Genomic DNA, 18,724 nt, shown 5'->3' with positions numbered 1-18,724 from the left:
TTACGGCTTAAATGGCCTCCATTTTCCTCCAGATAATCATCTGATTTTGACAAATTTGATCTGCTCCAGAGACCCACATTAAAAAAAACACACAGCTGCATCAGGAGACTACCTCCCTGTCAGGTGGAGCGCTGCATATTCTCCCTGTGTGTCTCTGAGTAATAGAGCTTGTGTTGTTTGCCTGTAAAGCCCTTGGCAATGTCTCTCCTGTGGGTGAATCCTCAGAGACAGGTGGTGTGAAGTCAGAGGATAGTGTCTGCTGCAGGTACAGCAGCTCATTGTATCTGAGTGACTCAGCCAGCATTCAGCCCCCTCAAGGCCTTTCCTCCATGCTGCACAGTGGCTCCGACAGCTCCCCTCTCACTGTTTTCCTTCATCACAGCCTCCCATCAACGTAAGGGACTTTGGCCGCTTTTTATAAAAAACACCTTTTGACGCTGTCTTGCCGTTTGGAACCTGCTTTTCACCCTATCTTGACACATGATCTGTGAATATTTCAGAGTATTGTTGCTCACCAGTTTCTGAGCAGAAGCGTAATTCCACCTGATGTGTTTGTAAAAAAAGTGGAAGGTTTTCAGGTTATCAGCGCAGGGAGATTTTCATGTTTTATTAAGGCGTGGCCACTTCTTTGTGGTGATAGTCTGAAAGCATTTTTCTCTGAATATGTCCTCCAGAAGTGTCCTGGGAAAGACAGTCAGCCCTGAATTAACCAGGGGGACCTTCTCACATACATACAGTCTATGGAGCGCCACAAAGGACAGCACTCTGAGAGAGCTGCTAAGGAGCTGACAGGCCTGGATTTCCTGACAGCCAGTACAGGGAGAATTTGTCCCTTTACATCCACGGACCAGCACACCACTGCAGTATTTATTCACATGTAGTCAATGGCAAGAACCTAGATCCATTTAGAGGAGAGCTGCCCGTAACTGATTGTTGTGTCCAACTAAGAGGAGATCACAAGTGAGACTCAGTGGTCAGAATACGCAGGTTGACATTGGCTCTCTTCTCAGCCAGGTGACTCTCCAGTATTCTGTCATTTATTGCCCTGAAGTGATATGTGAAAAGCAATTTTTGCAACAAATGGTGTAAAATAAACAAGATATATTTCTCTCCATTTTGTACGTTTATAGCCTATATAAAGTAGATTTACTTTCTAATACTCCTGTGCTATAAATGCAGTTGAATATTTTTACATATTGGTGCTTAGGTAAAGGCTGAATACCTTTAAAAAAGTAAGAAAGAAAGAGGGAGAAGCTGGCCAAGGCTCTGTCAGGGATGTAGGCCCCCTAAGTTTGATCAATGAAGCCCAGAGTGGCAGAACATGGGGCCCAGTGCTTATGGCAGCATGCCCAGAAGCATGGCATGGAAGGTGGAGGGTGGAGAGTGGGGGGTTGAGGCATACTTGTCACACTTAAAAGTCCCAAAACAGGAAGATTTTTAAAACCAGAGTCGGTTCTGGGCTATGTTTCCCATATAAAATGTCAAAGATTATCAACTCTCTGCACTTTATTTTATTGTGAGGTTAAAAAACTGGAGACTAACAAAGTAAAACTCCAGAGAAAGGTTTACATATTTATTGTGAGCAGTAGAACTGGAAAATCTTCTCTCTCCCACTGATGCCTCTCATTAGCCTATTAGCTCACATAAGAATCTCCCACTGACTAACTCGGAGACTCTCTTGCTGACTCTGAGCCAGCCGAGTCTTCTCTTGGGAAAATCCTGACGGTTTGTAAGTGTGGGTTGAGTCTGCCAAGGTGCATCTATCTTTCAGCTGAAAAGCCACAGCCACTCCTACTCCGCCACCTCCTCCTCTCTTCATCACCACCTCCAAAGAAGCAAACTAATCCTCATCCACACTGACCACAAACAAGCAAAGCAACAAACCAGGGAGAAAGTCAAAAGATGTTTCAGAACAATTGTCTCTGATTTGCATTCAAACCCAGACTCTCTCAGGCTGTTTGTCGGAGGGCACGGAACTGTCTGTTTCTATTAAAGACTCACTGCAGCCATGCTCAGCTCAGCACCATTGGTCCTGAAGTGAACAATTACTGCTGTGTCCTCTACAGGGGTCAGAAATATGCTGAGAATAGGTTGATATTTAAGGGATGGATGGCGAACACAGCAGAAACATGGCTAATTTCACCCTCCATTAACACTGAGTGGCTTTATTAACAAACATGTATCTGTACATGCAGCAAACAGAACAACGTCAACAGGCTGCTGAGCTGATCAACAAGAGCAGAGAAAGCAGAGGCAACCAGGAGCATAGCCTCCGCTCACCTGAGACAGAGACTCATATTCTGTTATTCTGTTTATTTCCTGCATGCATTAGTTCATTGTTTTGTTCATTGATTGTACATTTTTTTTAAATGAAAAAGTTTTATTAGGGAGTGAAAAAAGTATTTAATGCCAGTGGAGTCCCCACCTAGTTAATAATATAACCACACCTGTGTCTGTACATTAAATCTTAATTTAGAGCCAGCGGGGTGAGATAGCTTTGCATCGTTGTCACTTGTTAGATAGTAAATTAAAGTTACTTGATGTTGACGTGAGGGTGGTCTCAGTCCACCTGCTAGCAAAATTTCACTGCAACATTTTTTATAGTGTGACGGTGGCTTAAACATAACTTCCGATGTCGTGTCAGAGAACCACTTGCTTACACCTCCAGTTCTGTTTTTTTAAGTGTGTTCCAGATGCACTGACCCAAACGCTCATACATTTTAACGGCCTGCAGATGCACACACAGCTGTCCACAGTTGGTGGGAGTGCTGAATTTAAACGACCCGCTGTCTCCTTCCCTTTTTTTATTTTATCTCTGCTGGTGACCTCGCCATTGAACCACCTCCAGCACTAAAACTGCCCTCCTCTTCATCCTTATTTCCGTCTTTGCCAATGTTCCTGAAAAAGTGTTGAATTGAATGACATAGTTAAGTGTCTTATCTCCAAGAAAGCAATTTAAAACCCAGTCAGGAGTATAATTCCTGAGGAAACCATCTCTCACTCTCACAGACATTACCCAGAGATATTAAAAACTGAAGTATTTATTAGACTGTTCAAGTGTGCAGACAAATTATTCTTTCAGTCTTTTACAATCACAGTGGAAGTAAAATAAATGAGAGCTCTGTATGTGTGTTTTTCTGTTGTCTGTTGGCAGTGCTGACCTGCCAGCTATTCAGAACACCTCCTGTATAACAAAAAAAATGGAGACGACGGCAGACGTTTCATTCACACGTTCACCTGACTGAACTTCTTCCTTCAGACTGTGGGGTCAGACAGGAGGTGAAAGCATCCGTTTAGCACAGACTGTAAACAAAAACAGAGGAAGATCACCCACAGGAGGAGTGTGCACCCTTCATCCTGTCAGTTCCTGAGTCCAGCTTCACAGTTCTGCAAAGGGTCAGTGTTGGTGCTACCTGGAGCTATGGAGAAGCATGTTTCAGTTTTTTGCTCCATTTCAAGCCAGCCTCTCCACCAATCTAAATTTCACCATAAAACATGACAGACCTCTGGGTCCTCAGTGGCAACTGCTGCCATGCTGCATATCTGGCTATAGATTATTGCACATAATCCTTTTCTTTGAAATGAGGCAGACAAGTGGACACTGTCTCTCACTCAAAGCCACGCGCTAAACATTTTGTGTGTGTTCATATCTTTATTTCTACTGAAAAAAATGGTGGTTTTAACATTCACGTCTATAGTCGAAGGCCTTACGCGGCCAAGCAGAGAGCTCCAGTTTCTAGCACTTTCTCAGCTGCTTGCTGCTTAACGTGAAAGTATTTGGATGGGTCTTGATCAGCAGCTTACAGTTATAGCAGCAATACAATGTTTACTTGATACTTTGTGTGTGTGTTTGTGTGTGGAGTGACATCCTGACAAGGCTGATATTCAAATGTTTTTGTTTAATAACTGAATGTCTGCTGAAAGAGCAGTCAACCAAAACAACCTATGGAATTAGAATATTAATAATGAGTGAGAAGAACAATGAATTTAATTAGGCTTACATGTTTTGACAAGCGTTGAGCGTTTAACTCGTCCTGTCAGAGGAGAAATGAAGCGGAGCTCCGATTAAACATTTTCTCTACCAAATCTGCATAATTAGAACTTTACACAGTTGCTAAAGTTGAAAGCAATGCAAATATTCACCGAGTGAAAGCAGTGGTGAGTGTCTTCATGCTCGCACCCCGTGGATGACGGGGTTATTGGAAGAAATCCGTCACTGTTGTTGCTGCTCCTATTTTCTGCAAACCAAACTTTCTGCAAGGCAAGGAGGTTGTGTTGTAAACAATATTTAATATTGATTTCCTGTGAGCGGCAAGAGGTTGAGGCAATTACAGACTCTGTGTGACTTGGATGTGGCTCACAGTTTGTCCACACGTATATATGAATTGCATGGGGATGGCTTCAACAGCGATAGGCCCGGGGAACAGTCTGTTTCTCTTTGTCGCTCTCTCAGCATGTGTAGAGCAGGAGAAGAGAGTCTGAATACATGTATATATATATTTTTATATGTATGGGTATATGGGTATTTGTTTTTGTGGGATGCTTGTGAGATGCTTTTCAGGCTTTTATTGTTGCCTGTTTGTTGGTGCCTGCAGGCTGTAGTAGGTGGGAGGATGGGGGAATTGGTACGTTTTTATTATATGTTCTTTTCCCCACATATTTTTGGAGAGCATGGTTATATGTTTACATCTGGTCACTGGGAAATTATCCAGATTTCTGAGAAAAAAAAACATGTGTAGTGCATGTTTTTATTTACGGGGGTTTCTGTTATTCACATGTTTTAGTATTTATGGCTTGAGCAAATTAGCCTGATTAAAAAGAGCTTCAGCAGTGGATATGAGGGCTGAAAAAAATTGACCAAAATTGACAACCACAGTACGTGCTGTTGGTTGAATTTATCATCCTGATGGATTGGACGCTGCATTGGGAGAGTACATGCATCATTGAATAGACCTGGGAGGAGTCATATAAGCACTTACACAAAGTAAATTAAAATTAATGATTTAAAAAAAATCTGGTATCAATATAAGGCTGGCAAGAATATGTGCCTGCTTACTTGTTAAGCAGAAACCACCATGGAAAACAACTTATTTTAATGATGCCTTCATTTTTTTTCAAACTACAATGAAGATGAGTATATGTAAGTCAACAAGTGTTACAGCAGGAATTATGCAATGTTGAGTTATATAATTAATTTTTGTAACATCTTCTAGTTCGACCAGGACTTGACTTTATTGTAGCCAAGAAAATAGCAGAGAAATATGTTGCAGATGTGCAGTTATTAAAGGGTTAATCTGAAGAGCTGTTCTACAAATTCTGTTCTAATTCATCAGTCAGTCACACTGTTGCTACGTACCGTTGCTATGGAGGCTGTTTTCATCACTATTGATCCACTAAAAGTAGTCTGAATACCTTTATTTTGTGAAAATTGATTGAAGTAAATGTAACCCCCACCTCTAACATCGATGTGTAGAACTGCAACCATCAGATGTGACTCGCACCTCTACAGGGCTAAGTTACGGTCATTTTAACCATATTGATCTGTGTAGGTGCTTCAGGCTAATTGACTACATCTACATTTGTGTCACTCTGAAAGCAATCGATGTGAGAGGCGACTCAGAGGTAAACAGTGTGAGTGATGTCACGCCTGGGTGTAGGCAGCGCCGCCTTTATCTGAAGATTGAGTCCATGCAGTGTGGAAACGGTTCATTCTAAGTGTGTGTGGATGTATGTGTGTGTGTCTGCAGTGTGATGGGGATGTCTGCAGTTTAAGATTGATTGAGTGCTGGTGTGAGTGTATTAACCATGTTTTTTTTTTTTACACTTTCTCGGTGGGCTGAGGGCTCCGGGCGAGCCCAGACGGGGCCCTTGGGTCTGTCCTCATCCTTCTTTCTAATCCATCAGCATCACTGAGCCTCTCTCTCCCCTCTATGCTGCCAAACCTCTCCCCACTTCAATGTCCTCGGAGCTGAGTGCTGTGTAAACACATGCAGACAGGTCCAACTCGTAGCCTCATGGACCTGCCATTTCCCACAGTTAAAAAAATAGTCCAGCTGTCTGAAGAGGACTGTGAGGGAGCCAAGGACAATTATATGGTTTTAATTTAAAGATTTAAAACATTACCAAAGCTGTGCAGCATCACTGTTCACTTTAATCAAAGTATGTTTGTATCTTTCATTGTAAAAATTCAATGACTTCTGAAAGTGACAACAAACAGTCTGATTCTACCAGTGCTCCTCGTGTTGCTGTCCTCTCACTTATTGTTTTAGATATAGTGCAACAATGTCCATAGGTGGGAACAGTGGAGCTGAAAAGACTCAATATGTTTCAAAGAACCAGGATTGGTCTGTAGTACTGGGGGAGGTTTGCCTCTGCAATGCATTCCTCTGAATCTGAAGTGCCAAGTTTCTGTTGAGACTTACTCCACCTTTGAACAATGACCCTTTGAAACTGTAGAAACAAACTGATTGTTGTTTTCACCTTGTCTGTCTGTCCCTTTCGATGTCTGGAGAATGATATATTTTTTAGAAATTTCTTTTGTGCAGAGATTTTTACTGTGGAATCAAGTATTAACTGATCATATTTTAGTGGCCAAAGTGTGACCCCCCCAAAACACATTTTTAGCCAGGATTTATATGCTAATGATGACTGAATGATTTGGCTGAGTCTGTGGTTCCAGGTATTGTGTCAGGCAGAGCCGTCTGATTGTGTTGTTGTGGAGCAGCTTGCTTTTTTTAATAGTAGGGTTTTGGTCAAAAGTTGAAAAAAGTTTTAAACTGCTGTGACAGGTCAACATATCTGCACATTGTCAGGATGATTTAGAAATATTTCTCCATGCTGAGGTGCAGTTAGCCATAAATATACTAGAAACAAAGGTCAGCGAGTTCATGACCTCAGCCCCCCAGACTAAAGCGATGCAGAGATCAGCCCCTTGAAGAAGCTTTTTGAGGCTAAGTGGACAAAAAACAGTGAATATGATGTTAAGTAGGTCTCAGATGTTCAATGTGTTTCTGTCCAGTTGAAGAGTGTGTGAACCCACATGATGAAGGTGAGGCCATTGTTTGTGATGTGGCGTGTCAGAATGGAAGAACAGGTTTTTGTCCGGCAGATCGCTTTTCTATTCACAGGTACAGAAGTGACCATTTCCAATTTTAAGGTCTGTAAAGCGGGCACTATGAGGACAATAGGAACAGTTAAAGGCTTGATTTCAAGTTCTCAAAGAGAGATTTAGGCACAGTGAGCAATGCAAGTTTTCCTCTCAGCAGGGGTTATAGTGAGTGACCTGCAGGAATACAGTAATATTATAACAGGTAATAGAGGGAGGAGGAATAATCTGCTGCTGGAGGTCCAGTGTCCAGTGATACGTTGCCTGCCAGGACTGGGCTTTCTCATGGTGGAGTGATTCAAAGCCTCGGGGCTCCTGAGCTGTACTCACCAAAATGAAAAGTGGAATAAAATCCAACAGCAGCGCTTCAACATTCTGAAGTCTATCACTCAATCTTCTGAAATATGAGACAGACACAGTGCCTGACTGGAATACTGAGTTCCTACTTGTCCGTGTCACTCAGGAAGGCCCCCGTGCCAGCATTTTTCTACACACTGCTTGCACTGACCAACACCAGAGCCAAGACAACCGCCAATTACATGAAGAAAGCCACGGCGGTGACAGCTGACTCCACCATGGTTGACTCCAGCACTTGAAACCCTGTGTTTTGGGGTTTGATACTGTGTGCTCGGGTATGTTTCTGGGCGCTTTGTGGTTTAGCCTGCCTGAAATATGTGTCCAGTGTATTTAGATGTTTTGAGCAGATGCTCAGAAAAGAAATTAGTGAAACTTCACAAAGAACATATAAAAAATGTATTCCTAAAGGTTAAATCCTTGATTAAAAATCACTGGACCTGCCTCCTAGTTCTGCCTCAGAGGCAGCCTGTAGCCTCCTTCCTTCCTTTTAATATGCAGTCCCGACACTTGTCCTCATCGTGGACACCATGTTTCCCAGGGCAGTCTGAACACAATATTAGGCACCTGATGAATTCCCTCCACCTTCCCTCTCTGCAGATTGTAATTAACACTTTCAGAGTTCAAAATTGGCTTTTATTTATAGCCCCCATACCCATTTGGCCCACACTGAGGCTGCTTGCTCACCACCATGTGTCTGTGTGATGGTGTTGCCAGGAGACACTTTGATTTACTTTTTTTTTGTGAAACACACGCATTCAGGGGAGTGTGTGTGTTTCTAACTTGGAAAGATGTGACTAATTGTTGGCTAAACAAATCTGTGGTGAAATAAAGCGTTGATGACAGGCTGGCCGCTCACTCTCCAGAGGGAAACTCATACATATTGTAGGAAAACCTGCTCCGACATTCATGTCTGAAGCTTTTTTATTTAGCCCTTTTCCTCCTCTTTGCACGACTGCACCGTCATGTCTTGACTCGTCGTGTGCTGATTATCTCAGATTTAGATGCATTTAGATGCACGCTCATCACGGCTTTACGAGCCCTGCGTGGAGCCTGATCTGTCTCTCGCAGGTGCCGTCTTTGTGTCTACCTGTCTTTAACTTTCTCCTGCAGTCAGCTTTTTGACTTTTATGTGTTAGCCTAATGACAGGCTGCACTTTTTAAGGGAGGATGTGTAAAATGCAAGACATGACAGGTCAGAAAGCACCAAAAAAACACATAATAATCTCAGACATTTGTGGAGTCTGGAGGCAGCAGTATGTTTTTAGGTGAAAGGTCAGTGAACAGTTCAGGTAATGTTTAAGTTATGTTGCTGTATGTAACACATAATGTTGTATCACAGATGGACAGGGCTGTTTAAGTAGCTCTGGAAGAACTCATGTTTTATCTTGTAGAAAACCCACTTTATTAACTCATCTGTCAACTCGAACGTCTCAGCTTATCTGTCTCGACCTATTTATTTTAGTGTCAGCCATAACTGATAACACTCTTCTTCTCTTGTTTTTAACAGTGTGTGGTTGTCCTTTAACCTGTGAAGTGGAAATCATTAGCTTGTGAGGAACAACAATGTCCAACACATCCTCATACATGAATTCAGTTGATTGTTCCTTACTTCATGACCAGGAGGACACATCTGGCTGTGGGGTGGATAACCTTTATATGTGAGGCAGATGGAGGGTTGGTAGCTCCAGGTTTTTACCCAGGAGGGTGGTGTGTGTTTTCCCACTGGACGGTTTTCTTCTTTAAGTGCTTCATGTCTGCAAACTTTAGTTTCACTCATGCCCCAAACAACACCTTTGACATGCACCATAACCAAAAAGAGTGTCTGACACACACATGCTGCTTCTCACTGTTGTATGTCTGTTTTTGGCCTGTTTATCAGCACAAACTGAGAATTTTTTTTGAGCACACTGAACTGCATGCAACAGCTCTTTCATTCTAACCTTTGAGTGCCACTCATACATGGTGAGTTTTTTTCAGGAGATTAACAATGAGCATGTGATCTGATGAAAATTCTTGGAAACATTTGGAGGGTCAGTTCAGTGGAAAGCTGTTTTGGGGTGGAGGCTGCATGGACTAATACAGTATTTTAATAATACCTTTGTTTGCTGCTGGCACTGCTGCTTGTGTGTGTGTGTGGTAAGAGTTAGTGAGATTTAGTGCTCCTCCTGACACTGATCACTGTGAATCATTCCTTATGAAGAGAACAAGACATTCTGGATAGAGGAAAAATTGCGATGTTGTCTCATGATGTGGAGCGATGCTGTTCATCACATTGTCTCTTGGTTGTGAGCTGTTCTGACAACAGCTCCTTTCATCACACAAATTAGCAGAGCTGCAGATGAAAGTTATTTTTTTTCAGTTATTTTGAAGCTAACGTGCTCCAGAAAGTCAGAGGCTTCTGCAATAGTTACATCAACGTAATCCGTGTTGACCCTGGAGACTTGATGTGCCCAGAGTAGAAGGTCCTCCAGAGTGGCTGGCAGGGTCTGCTGGCACTGATAAAGCAGCTTGCAGTGGGCACTAATTTAAGCACCCTGACACCCAGACATACAAATCCTAAGACATGTTTTTTTTTTATCATTTCCTGTTGAAATTATTTACACCACTACCATGCACACAGCAGTGAAGCGTTCCACATCGTCAACTTTGCAGTCATGTGTGTCGGTCTCTGTCTGTCAGCCGCTCTGAGTCAGGTGGGAACCAAGAGAGAAGAGGGGGTTAAACAAGCAGAAGCAGAATGAAAGAACGGGTGCAGACAGCACCTTCATTCTGCGGTTTTAAGACTGCTTCAACATCCTTGAAAGGTTTTAGGTGGAAGCAAATTACAGTCCCTCTAGTGTTTGCGAATCAGAGGTGTTGACAGGCGTGAGTCCCGCCAACAACGCTGCTCGACACAGTCAGGGTGAAGGTATGCGGGGGCTTTCAGAGGCCCTGAAAGAAACACAGAGGGGACAGATTTCCTTTCAAACAAAAGCAGAGGAACGGTCTCGCTCTGAGGAAAAGCCTCGTCCCGCTGGGGGGTTATTTTAGGTGTCCCTCAGGGGTCTGCCCTTAGTGCCCTCCCCAACGCTTAACAAAAGACTCTGACTTTCCCCTGGATAATAAGATATCCTGCCATCACAGAGGTGCTGTTCACAAGAGAAATGCAGGTGCATGTGCTGCTATACAGAGTGACTCATCATGGCCGTTCTCAGAGAAACAGTCTGGGAAAAGAGCAGCCTTTTATTCAAGGCCTCTATGTTGTGGTCATGGCGTATTTTAAGGTAGCCGCTGTTTGCCAGCATTCCACTGTATATTAAGGCGCTGACAGAGACCTCTTAAAGAAGGTAAATAGATGTTTATGTGTTAGTTGAATGGTATGTGTAAGTGCCGCTTGGATAAGAGTTTAACCGCTGTTGACAGGAAGACGCCTGAGCCACTTTGTACACATGAGGCTAATGACCACTAGGGGATGGAGCGAGTGTCGAGAAGGATTAGAGGCATGATTACAGCAAGGTACGCCCATGAGGCTGAGAAATTATGTTTAAATTTAAACATAATGTTTCCTGTTCTGTTTTGGATGCAGTTTGTCTGACACTTGGTGTTTTGATGCCAATTAGTTAAGAGTTGTAGCTAAGAGCTAGGACTAGCATAGCTCACTGTGTGTTTTTATTGTTTTGTAGTGAGTGTTTCTGTTTTTGTAGGACTTAACAATGTTAGCATGGCTAAAAGTCCACCATACTTCATTACTTACTTTGTTTTTTTATTATATTAATCTTGCATATTGATTTAATAAAGAACATCCAAATATCATGAGTATGGCATGTGGTATATTAAAAAGAAAAACACAATCAAACACAACAATAAAGTTCAATATAACAATAAAACAATTCAGTGCAGTCCAAGATATGGATTAATCCTTAGATGTTTGTTTTATTAGAGAACACAAAAAACAGAAACAGCTGAGCTTTGGCACTGACCTCAAGTGTTCTGCATAAAATATAAACCCTGCTTCTGTATGAAACTTTTTAGGCACCATTTCAGTAGCAGAGCCACTAAAAGTTAAAAGCATGGAAAGTTTGGAAAGTAAGTCATTAAATTTTAGATTTTTTTATATATTTATGAAATTATAGCTCATAACTACACAGATTTCTGGCTCATATTTTTCAAATTTAGTGACTGAAGTTGGATTCAAGCATCATTTTCAGTGTAGTCACTGCTGCCTTGTTTCATACTCTGCTTTCAGCACCATCTCTATGAGCAGATTGGGCTTGTTGCTGTTTGCTTTGCCAACACTCATTATAAAGTGAATCTGTTAGCCTCCTCTTTGGACAAATTAGCATCTTAAGCCTCTCCACTTGCTCTCACCGCCTCTCTCCTCCCCTCAGGAGGACCACTGGTCGGGGGCCCACAGAGAGGAGGAAGAGAGAGGGGCCACAAAAAGAACTGAATGTGAGGCGTGAGAGAAAAGATACAGAAGGGAAGAGAGTGCGAAGCACCCTCTGCTAGTTAAACCTGGTGACCTCTGTCTCATAAAGTGAAATAGAGTAACAGCAGAAGAATCAGCAGTTTGCTCTGTCCTGAAGCCAAAACAACTGGCAAAGCTGCAACAGCATGCAAGCACTTTGTAAACTCTGCATCTGGATGAGTACTATGAAAATGAAGTTTATTACTATTTGTCTCTAACCGCTTAATCCTATTAGGGTCATGGGGGGCAGGAGCTAATCCAGGCATGCTAAACATTAGCCTGAAGGCAGAGAAGCAAGCCTGCAGTCCATCACAGGACTAACAGATAAACACACCTTCTCCTTCTGTATACATGTCATGTGGTGGAAACACATGGAGAACATGGATTGATGGTTTATGATTTACAAACTACTGTAGGAAAAAAATGGGTTCATACCGATCCACAACCTCTGGGGAGGATTAATGAAGCCACTGCATAAGTGTTAATAAATTGCAGTTCACACTGCAGCCTCTAGGGGCTGGCTCCAAAAGCGAGTCAATCCCAGTTGCCATGATGGCTTTGAGTGTTGGACGGGTGCCATATCACAACTCAAATCCACATACTGATGATGTCACAGAAGCTTCAGCCATTGTCACTGGTTCATACTTTTCACTATAAAATAATTTCTCCATTTATAAAAAGTGTACAAAGGGTGAATTTTTATATTAAAGTGGATGAAGTCAGACATTTTTATCTCACCAAAAGGATGATTGGGGTGCAGGCGAAGCTGTTGGCCTTATATAAAATTGCTCATACTCACAGCAACTCCAACCATCACCCACTTCTTCCTCTCAACTGCTGCACATCATTGCAGGATATCATCACCTGTCAATACTCTGTATATAGAGCACAAATAAAACCCAGACAGGTGCTGTTAGATACAGAGAGCCCTAAAACTCTGCCAATGAAATCCCTCCTTTCAGCCATCTGTTCATGCTTCAGTAGCCTCAAATGTGAAGTGAATGTTTATTTGAAACTATTGACTGCTTACAATTCAATTAAAAATGACAAATAAAAAAAACACAGCCGAGGCTCCCTAAAGTGAGTCGGCACATTTCATCTCTGATCCAGCAGTCTTTGGTTAATCAAGTCAGTGTTTACGTTAACACAGGACTGTTTCTCACCTGTCACCAGCGTCTCATTTCAGACTCGGGGATAGGGATGATTGGCCATGACTGTGGCCCACTGGTCTGTGTGATGGCTGCTGAGTCATTCCTAATGTGCGACTGTTCGCTCCCCTAAGCAATGAGAAATGTCCGCAGAGACAGTGAGTTATGAGGAAGTTTCACCAGATTAATGGCTTGAACAGTCCCCGCCTGTGTGATTTGACTATTGGCTTAGTGAAAGGAAAAATATCATAGTGCCATGTTATTATTTTAGTAGTAAAGCCCATCAATTTGTAACACACTCCTGTCATTTTGACCAACATAGGGTGTGAACCCCTACTAGCTAGATTTGTGTTGTTTTGTTATTTACACTTTCTTTTCCTGTTTCCTCAGGGGTCTCCTACTCGTATTTGCAGGGGCAGGCAGGAGACGAGGATGCAGCGGTGGACGTGAGGCTGTATAGTCACCGCTGGAGGAGATGGCTTCCCCCAAAACCTCGTGACATGGACAGTAACAGGGCCAGCCAGGAGCAGGACAAGGAGCCTGAGCCAGAGGAGCTGGACGGCTTCCCGGGCCTGCTGTCCACAGAGGAAACAGACAACAGCTCCCAGATTGAGGTAGTATCCACAGATAACCACTCGAAGTTGTTTCTTTCTGTTTGTGTTGGGCTGAAAGAGAGATGTACTGGCCCTTATACTGTAAGTATAAACTGTATAAACTGTATACTGTAAGTATACTGTAAGTATAAAGGCCATGCAACTGTCACCGTATGTGTCTTTAAATTGGCTCCGTGACTGCTGCTTTTCTGGTACCTTGCAGATTTGATTTTTTTGTCAGAAATGTCACTGAAACTGAAAACAATTACATGTGTGAAAAACTGGGGCAAATAATTAAGGGTGATCATTTAAATATGTTTATTCTGCATCATTAGTTTCTACCAGTTTTGCTGTGTTGACTTGCCTCACAGAGTAAACCTTCATGTCCCAGTGAGGAGAAAGAGAAGGAATCAATATAGTCTGTGCCTAAAAATACTCTTCGTCCCTTCCCTGCAGCAATTATAAATCTCCTTAGAAGAATGGATGTTTGGTAATGAAAAAGAAGATGAGGAGGGGCCTTTGAGGATTAATATTTTATATCAAATTAAGCTCAGCCCTGAGGTGTTCATCTGCCTTCTGTGTGTGACTGGATCCTCCTATATTTGACCCGGAGGAGACCAGAACAGGAAATTAACCCGGCCTCCTACAGTGAGAGTGGGTTGGTGGACCTGCTGGAGATTAATAGCTGCACTCAACCTGTGTTTGTGTCTATGTAAATGAAAGGCATCACCCTCGTGTCTAGTTGTGGTGCCTTGGCTTGGTGCACAACATCGAGTCGTTCTGTCATAATGATGGCGGCCGCCCCGGGTTTAGACAGCTCGTTAAGTTTTCCAGTGGCTTCTAATCATCTCAGGTTCACAGCCTCTCAGCGAGGAGGGAGGGAGCTTTGATCGTCAGCTGTAAACAATCACACACACAGGCTGTACACACACTCACCACATAAACTGATGCATGAGCACCACTTTAAATGTCAGATCCAGGCTTACATACCATCACACTAGCTCACAGACATGACCTGCAAGGTTGTTTTTCGCTCTCTCTCGGGCTCATTTGTTGTTGCAGAATGGAAAAGCAGTCCACAGCAAACAAACACCCCGTCATTCCTGCTGTCATTACCCAACACACACAGTCCCTCACCTGCCACCAACACTTTGTTGACACAAGCCTTCATATTCAGTGGGCAGAAATAGCTGACGCTGAGCTGAAATCCTCCGCCCAGCATTGAGCTGGCTTTATACACTGTTTTCCTCACACTGAACTGAGAAAAAGAAGGTGATAGAGGAAGAACTGTGAAGGAGAAATGTGCTCTGTGACACTTTCACAGAGCTGTTTATCACCGCTCTGGGATTTAACACATTGCAAGTTGTTTTGTGTCATAATTTTTTAGCCCACCTGCTTGTTGTTAACCTGCTTTGGCAGCCTTAGGTAGTAATTTGTGACCAGATTTCCTGTCCAGACTAAATTGAATTTGAAGCCTCTTTCACACTGGACAAAAAGACAAAAATTGTCTGGGTTTTGTCAGTATGAAATGGTACCCTGCCTTTTTACAAGGTCAAATGACTGCCTGGATACAGATGATATTATTTCTTTTGGCTAAAAGAGGACTTCTCCCCTATGCCACACTAAACAACTAACTCTGCAACAAAGTGAACACGTTAAACTGTTCCTTGCATGCATGTTGCCAGTTGTTAGAATATCTGTTGCAGCAGATGTTTTCATGTGGACAAGCTGCTTTCAGTCGTGCTCGGTTACGTTGTTTTCATGTCCTTCTTCTGTATTTGCTTTAAAGTCAGTCTGTGTTTGAGTTAACTGGTGCCATAACACAAGTTTCCCACAATAGCCTTATGTCACCTCGATGTGTGGTTCTAACAGCAGACCGTCTGACGCCCTGAATGACTGTTATTCACTGCACCGGCTCTCCGGATCATTAACCCACATTAAACAGCCTCTCTGCTAAAGGTGTCTTCAGGTCACTGTAAGATGGAATAAGAACAGTTAGAACGCCCTGTGGCATCAAAACAAACACTGTCACGTGATTTGAGACAGGTCCACTTCAGCACAGGGACATTCCATGCTGTCAGTAATTCTGTTTTTATGATGTGTTGCATCATGTCTTAGTTCCTCAAACTGAAATGACCTGTATTAACATACACATGAGTCCACCTGTGGCTGTCTGATCATGTGGCAGCTGCTCAGATGATACATTGCACAGACTGTTCCTGTTTCATATCCCATATCACATAAAAAACTTCACAAGTGAAACCAACAGACACATCACTGCTTGTGTTCCCTTTCTGAAATGAATGCGTACATTTGACAGAGTCATTTCCATGCCTGGATGCTCTACAATGGACTGCTGCCTGTCCTGGTAATCTAACCAATGTCAGACATGTCAGAATGGCAATAAAAGCACGCCGTATATCATCCATCCCGCTGCAGCGTTATACCCTGATGTGCAGCAGTGAGGGTGTGGTGTGGATGTTTGGGACTTTACAGCTCACAAGGCTCTTTGGGTGTTACATGCTTCACTAAGTTTCACTATTTATTTGGCTCTCTTAAGAGGAGGAGGAGGGATCAGACAGCGAGGCAGCAAGCTGTTCAGGTTGCTAATTTTCATGGCTTTCCTTGATTCCCAGTGCTGCTTTTACCCTTCATATTTAACTGTTTGTTTTGTGTCTATTAAGTGAGTTAAAGGATTCCCGCAGGAGGATAAGGTTTGGAAGTGATGCATGCTGCCTTTGTGCTGCTCAGTGTTAAAATTAATTGTATGCGAACAGCTGAGAAATGCTCTTCAGATGAACCCCTAGTTGTTTAACTTTCAGTCTGCATCTGTTCTTCCCCGCAGTCAGGTTGTAGACTTTCCTCAGTGGGTTTGTATTTCCTCAGATGAACAAAGACGGCAGATCTAGTGAATACATTGTGTAGGCCACTCTGTGTGTTTCTGTGTCCTTGAACATCACATTAAAGTGCAGACAGTTGGCAGATAGAATTCATGAGATCTACTGTACAACCACACATGGGAGTAGCTTCAGTTAAATTATACATTAAAGCCTGGATTCATCACATGGAATATACTCTCCAATATTTACACTCATGATTATTTCAGTGATGTGTGTTACAGTTTTAAGGAGTGATTCTTGTGCACTGTCCTTCGAGCTCTGTGCACCCTGACTCGTGACCCAGTTTAGAGTCAAGCAGTTATTTACCTGCATTGTTTTAAGAGCTACTTTTGCAGGTGAGCTTCTGCTTCTAGACTCTTTAATACTGTGTGTGTACAGCATAGAAGATGTCTCTTTGGGTTACATTTTCCTGAATTGTTACAAATAAATACCTAAAAAAACTGGTGTGACAGCTATGGGTGAAGATTGGTTGAGTTGTTCCTTGTCTGGTCGTCCTTCGTGTTGACCTTTGTTGCGTTTTAAAACATTCATGAAGACATTTAGTTGTTGTGAGCTGAAGAAACGCCGCAGGCTCCTTTTAAATGCTCTTCAGCGTGATGTATCTGTGCAGGACAGTGTCGTGTCTTAATCTATTTGTAAGCACAGACTGCAGTTTAGAGTGAAGCTACTTCACCTTTATTTTATGGAAAAAAACCTCAGTTGAAACATTTTAAACATCTCATTTAATTTCCTTAAATCACTCAGAATCATCTTCTAAAGGCAGCACACTAAATGCCTTTATTCAAGGTCTGTCCTCTATTATAGAGGCATTCACAAGTGAAAATATGTTGGCACAAGATATTCAGGTCTCACTGTAATGCAATATTGATGTAGCGGGCAGCTCCAGTAAATGCCTCAGACGGGGATGGGAGGGTGAATCTCGCACTCTAAAATCTTTTCTGCAGAGCCACAAAATGGTCCATTATCAACAGCGATGACTGTTTTTCCATCTCCGTCGAGTTGCAGCACTTCACTTTATGAAGGACAGATGAACGGTGGCAGTGGAGTGGCAGGGTTTCCGTACGACCCCCCTCATATTTTCCATGAGCCTCCTTTAAGCTTTTAGCAGCATCCGTGAGGGTCAGCTGGAAATCATATAAAATAGAAGAAAACAAGTAGAATATAATAATTTTATAAACCACTGGACAGATGTACATGTGTAGAGATAACACAGATGTTTGATAATCACAGAGATGTGTTATTCTTCCAGTATAATGAGTACCGTACCTTGCTGTTTCCCTGCGCCTTTATGTACAGAACATTTTACATTTACTAAATGCCAGCAGTGATTCTTCTGCTTTTCTGGTGAGATGTTAGTTCCTGTTTAAAGACGTCAGCTGTCTCTGTGTCCTGGTGTTTCACAGCGTGAGCGTGCATCTGATGGTGACTTCACCATAAAGTAAAAAGGTGTTTTATAATAAAAGTTTTTTTTGCATGTTTGAATCTTAGTATAACATATCGGTGTGCTTGATTTGTTCAGGTGGGCCAAGGGGCAAGTGTTTGGAGTGTGTGGATTTGAGCTTTGTGCTTTGACAAATCTGTATTTTTTGAAAGTAGAGCTATTGTGTGATCTTCGGCTTGGGGGCCTCTGCCTGTGCTGCACCAATATTTCACACCATGTTTGTATTTTCACACACAGATATCGAGTACTTCGCTTGACTTTTCTGACACATTTTGCGGCTGATTTAAAGAAACAGAACCGCCCTCCCGCAGCCTCCCACCCAACCTGCTGTGGTCATGCTCTCTGTACTCTGTTTGTTGTGCTCTTGAAAGGCCCCCACAGTTTCATGTCCACCTACCCAGCTGGGCGATGGCACCCTGCCCACCTTCCTCTTCTTTCACCTACTGAGGGGGAAGAACAGCCAGCTGGCCCCTGTCACCTCTGAGGAGGCTGTATCTCCCTCCATCTTTCTCCACAAGACCAAAATCATCTTGTGCTGATTAGCAGGAAACTTTACAGCCTCTCGGTTGTGTGTCTCCTCCTTTTTTTTTGTTTTTTTACAAGTGGCCCTGTTTTCTATTCTGGAAGCAATGTGCTGAATAAGGCTGCCTGGAGGGGCCTTTTTTTCCCTGACATGATTTGTCGGTACTTTAAGCTGCGATGAAAGGCTTCTGGCAGTGTTTGTTTAAATCTA

At 42.7% G+C, this 18,724-nt stretch overlaps 1 protein-coding gene across 2 annotated transcripts in view; it reads left to right on the top strand.

Annotated features, from left to right (window-relative positions):
• The window catches only part of plxdc2b (plexin domain containing 2b), a 68,886-nt gene that overhangs the window by 15,924 nt on the left and 34,238 nt on the right, over nt 1-18,724 (top strand). Inside the window, exon 2 of one of the 2 annotated variants that reach the window (XM_028432627.1) lies at nt 13,448-13,671. In XM_028432627.1, coding sequence (XP_028288428.1) covers nt 13,448-13,671 — 224 coding nt within the window. Of the gene's footprint in view, nt 1-13,447; nt 13,672-16,100; nt 16,253-18,724 lie in introns of those variants that run through there. The other variant, XM_028432628.1, reaches the window with a different exon arrangement.

This window comes from Parambassis ranga, chromosome 20, assembly GCF_900634625.1.
Source record: "Parambassis ranga chromosome 20, fParRan2.1, whole genome shotgun sequence".
NCBI lineage: Eukaryota > Metazoa > Chordata > Actinopteri > Ambassidae > Parambassis > Parambassis ranga.
This window is presented reverse-complemented; position numbering and strand designations above follow the sequence as displayed.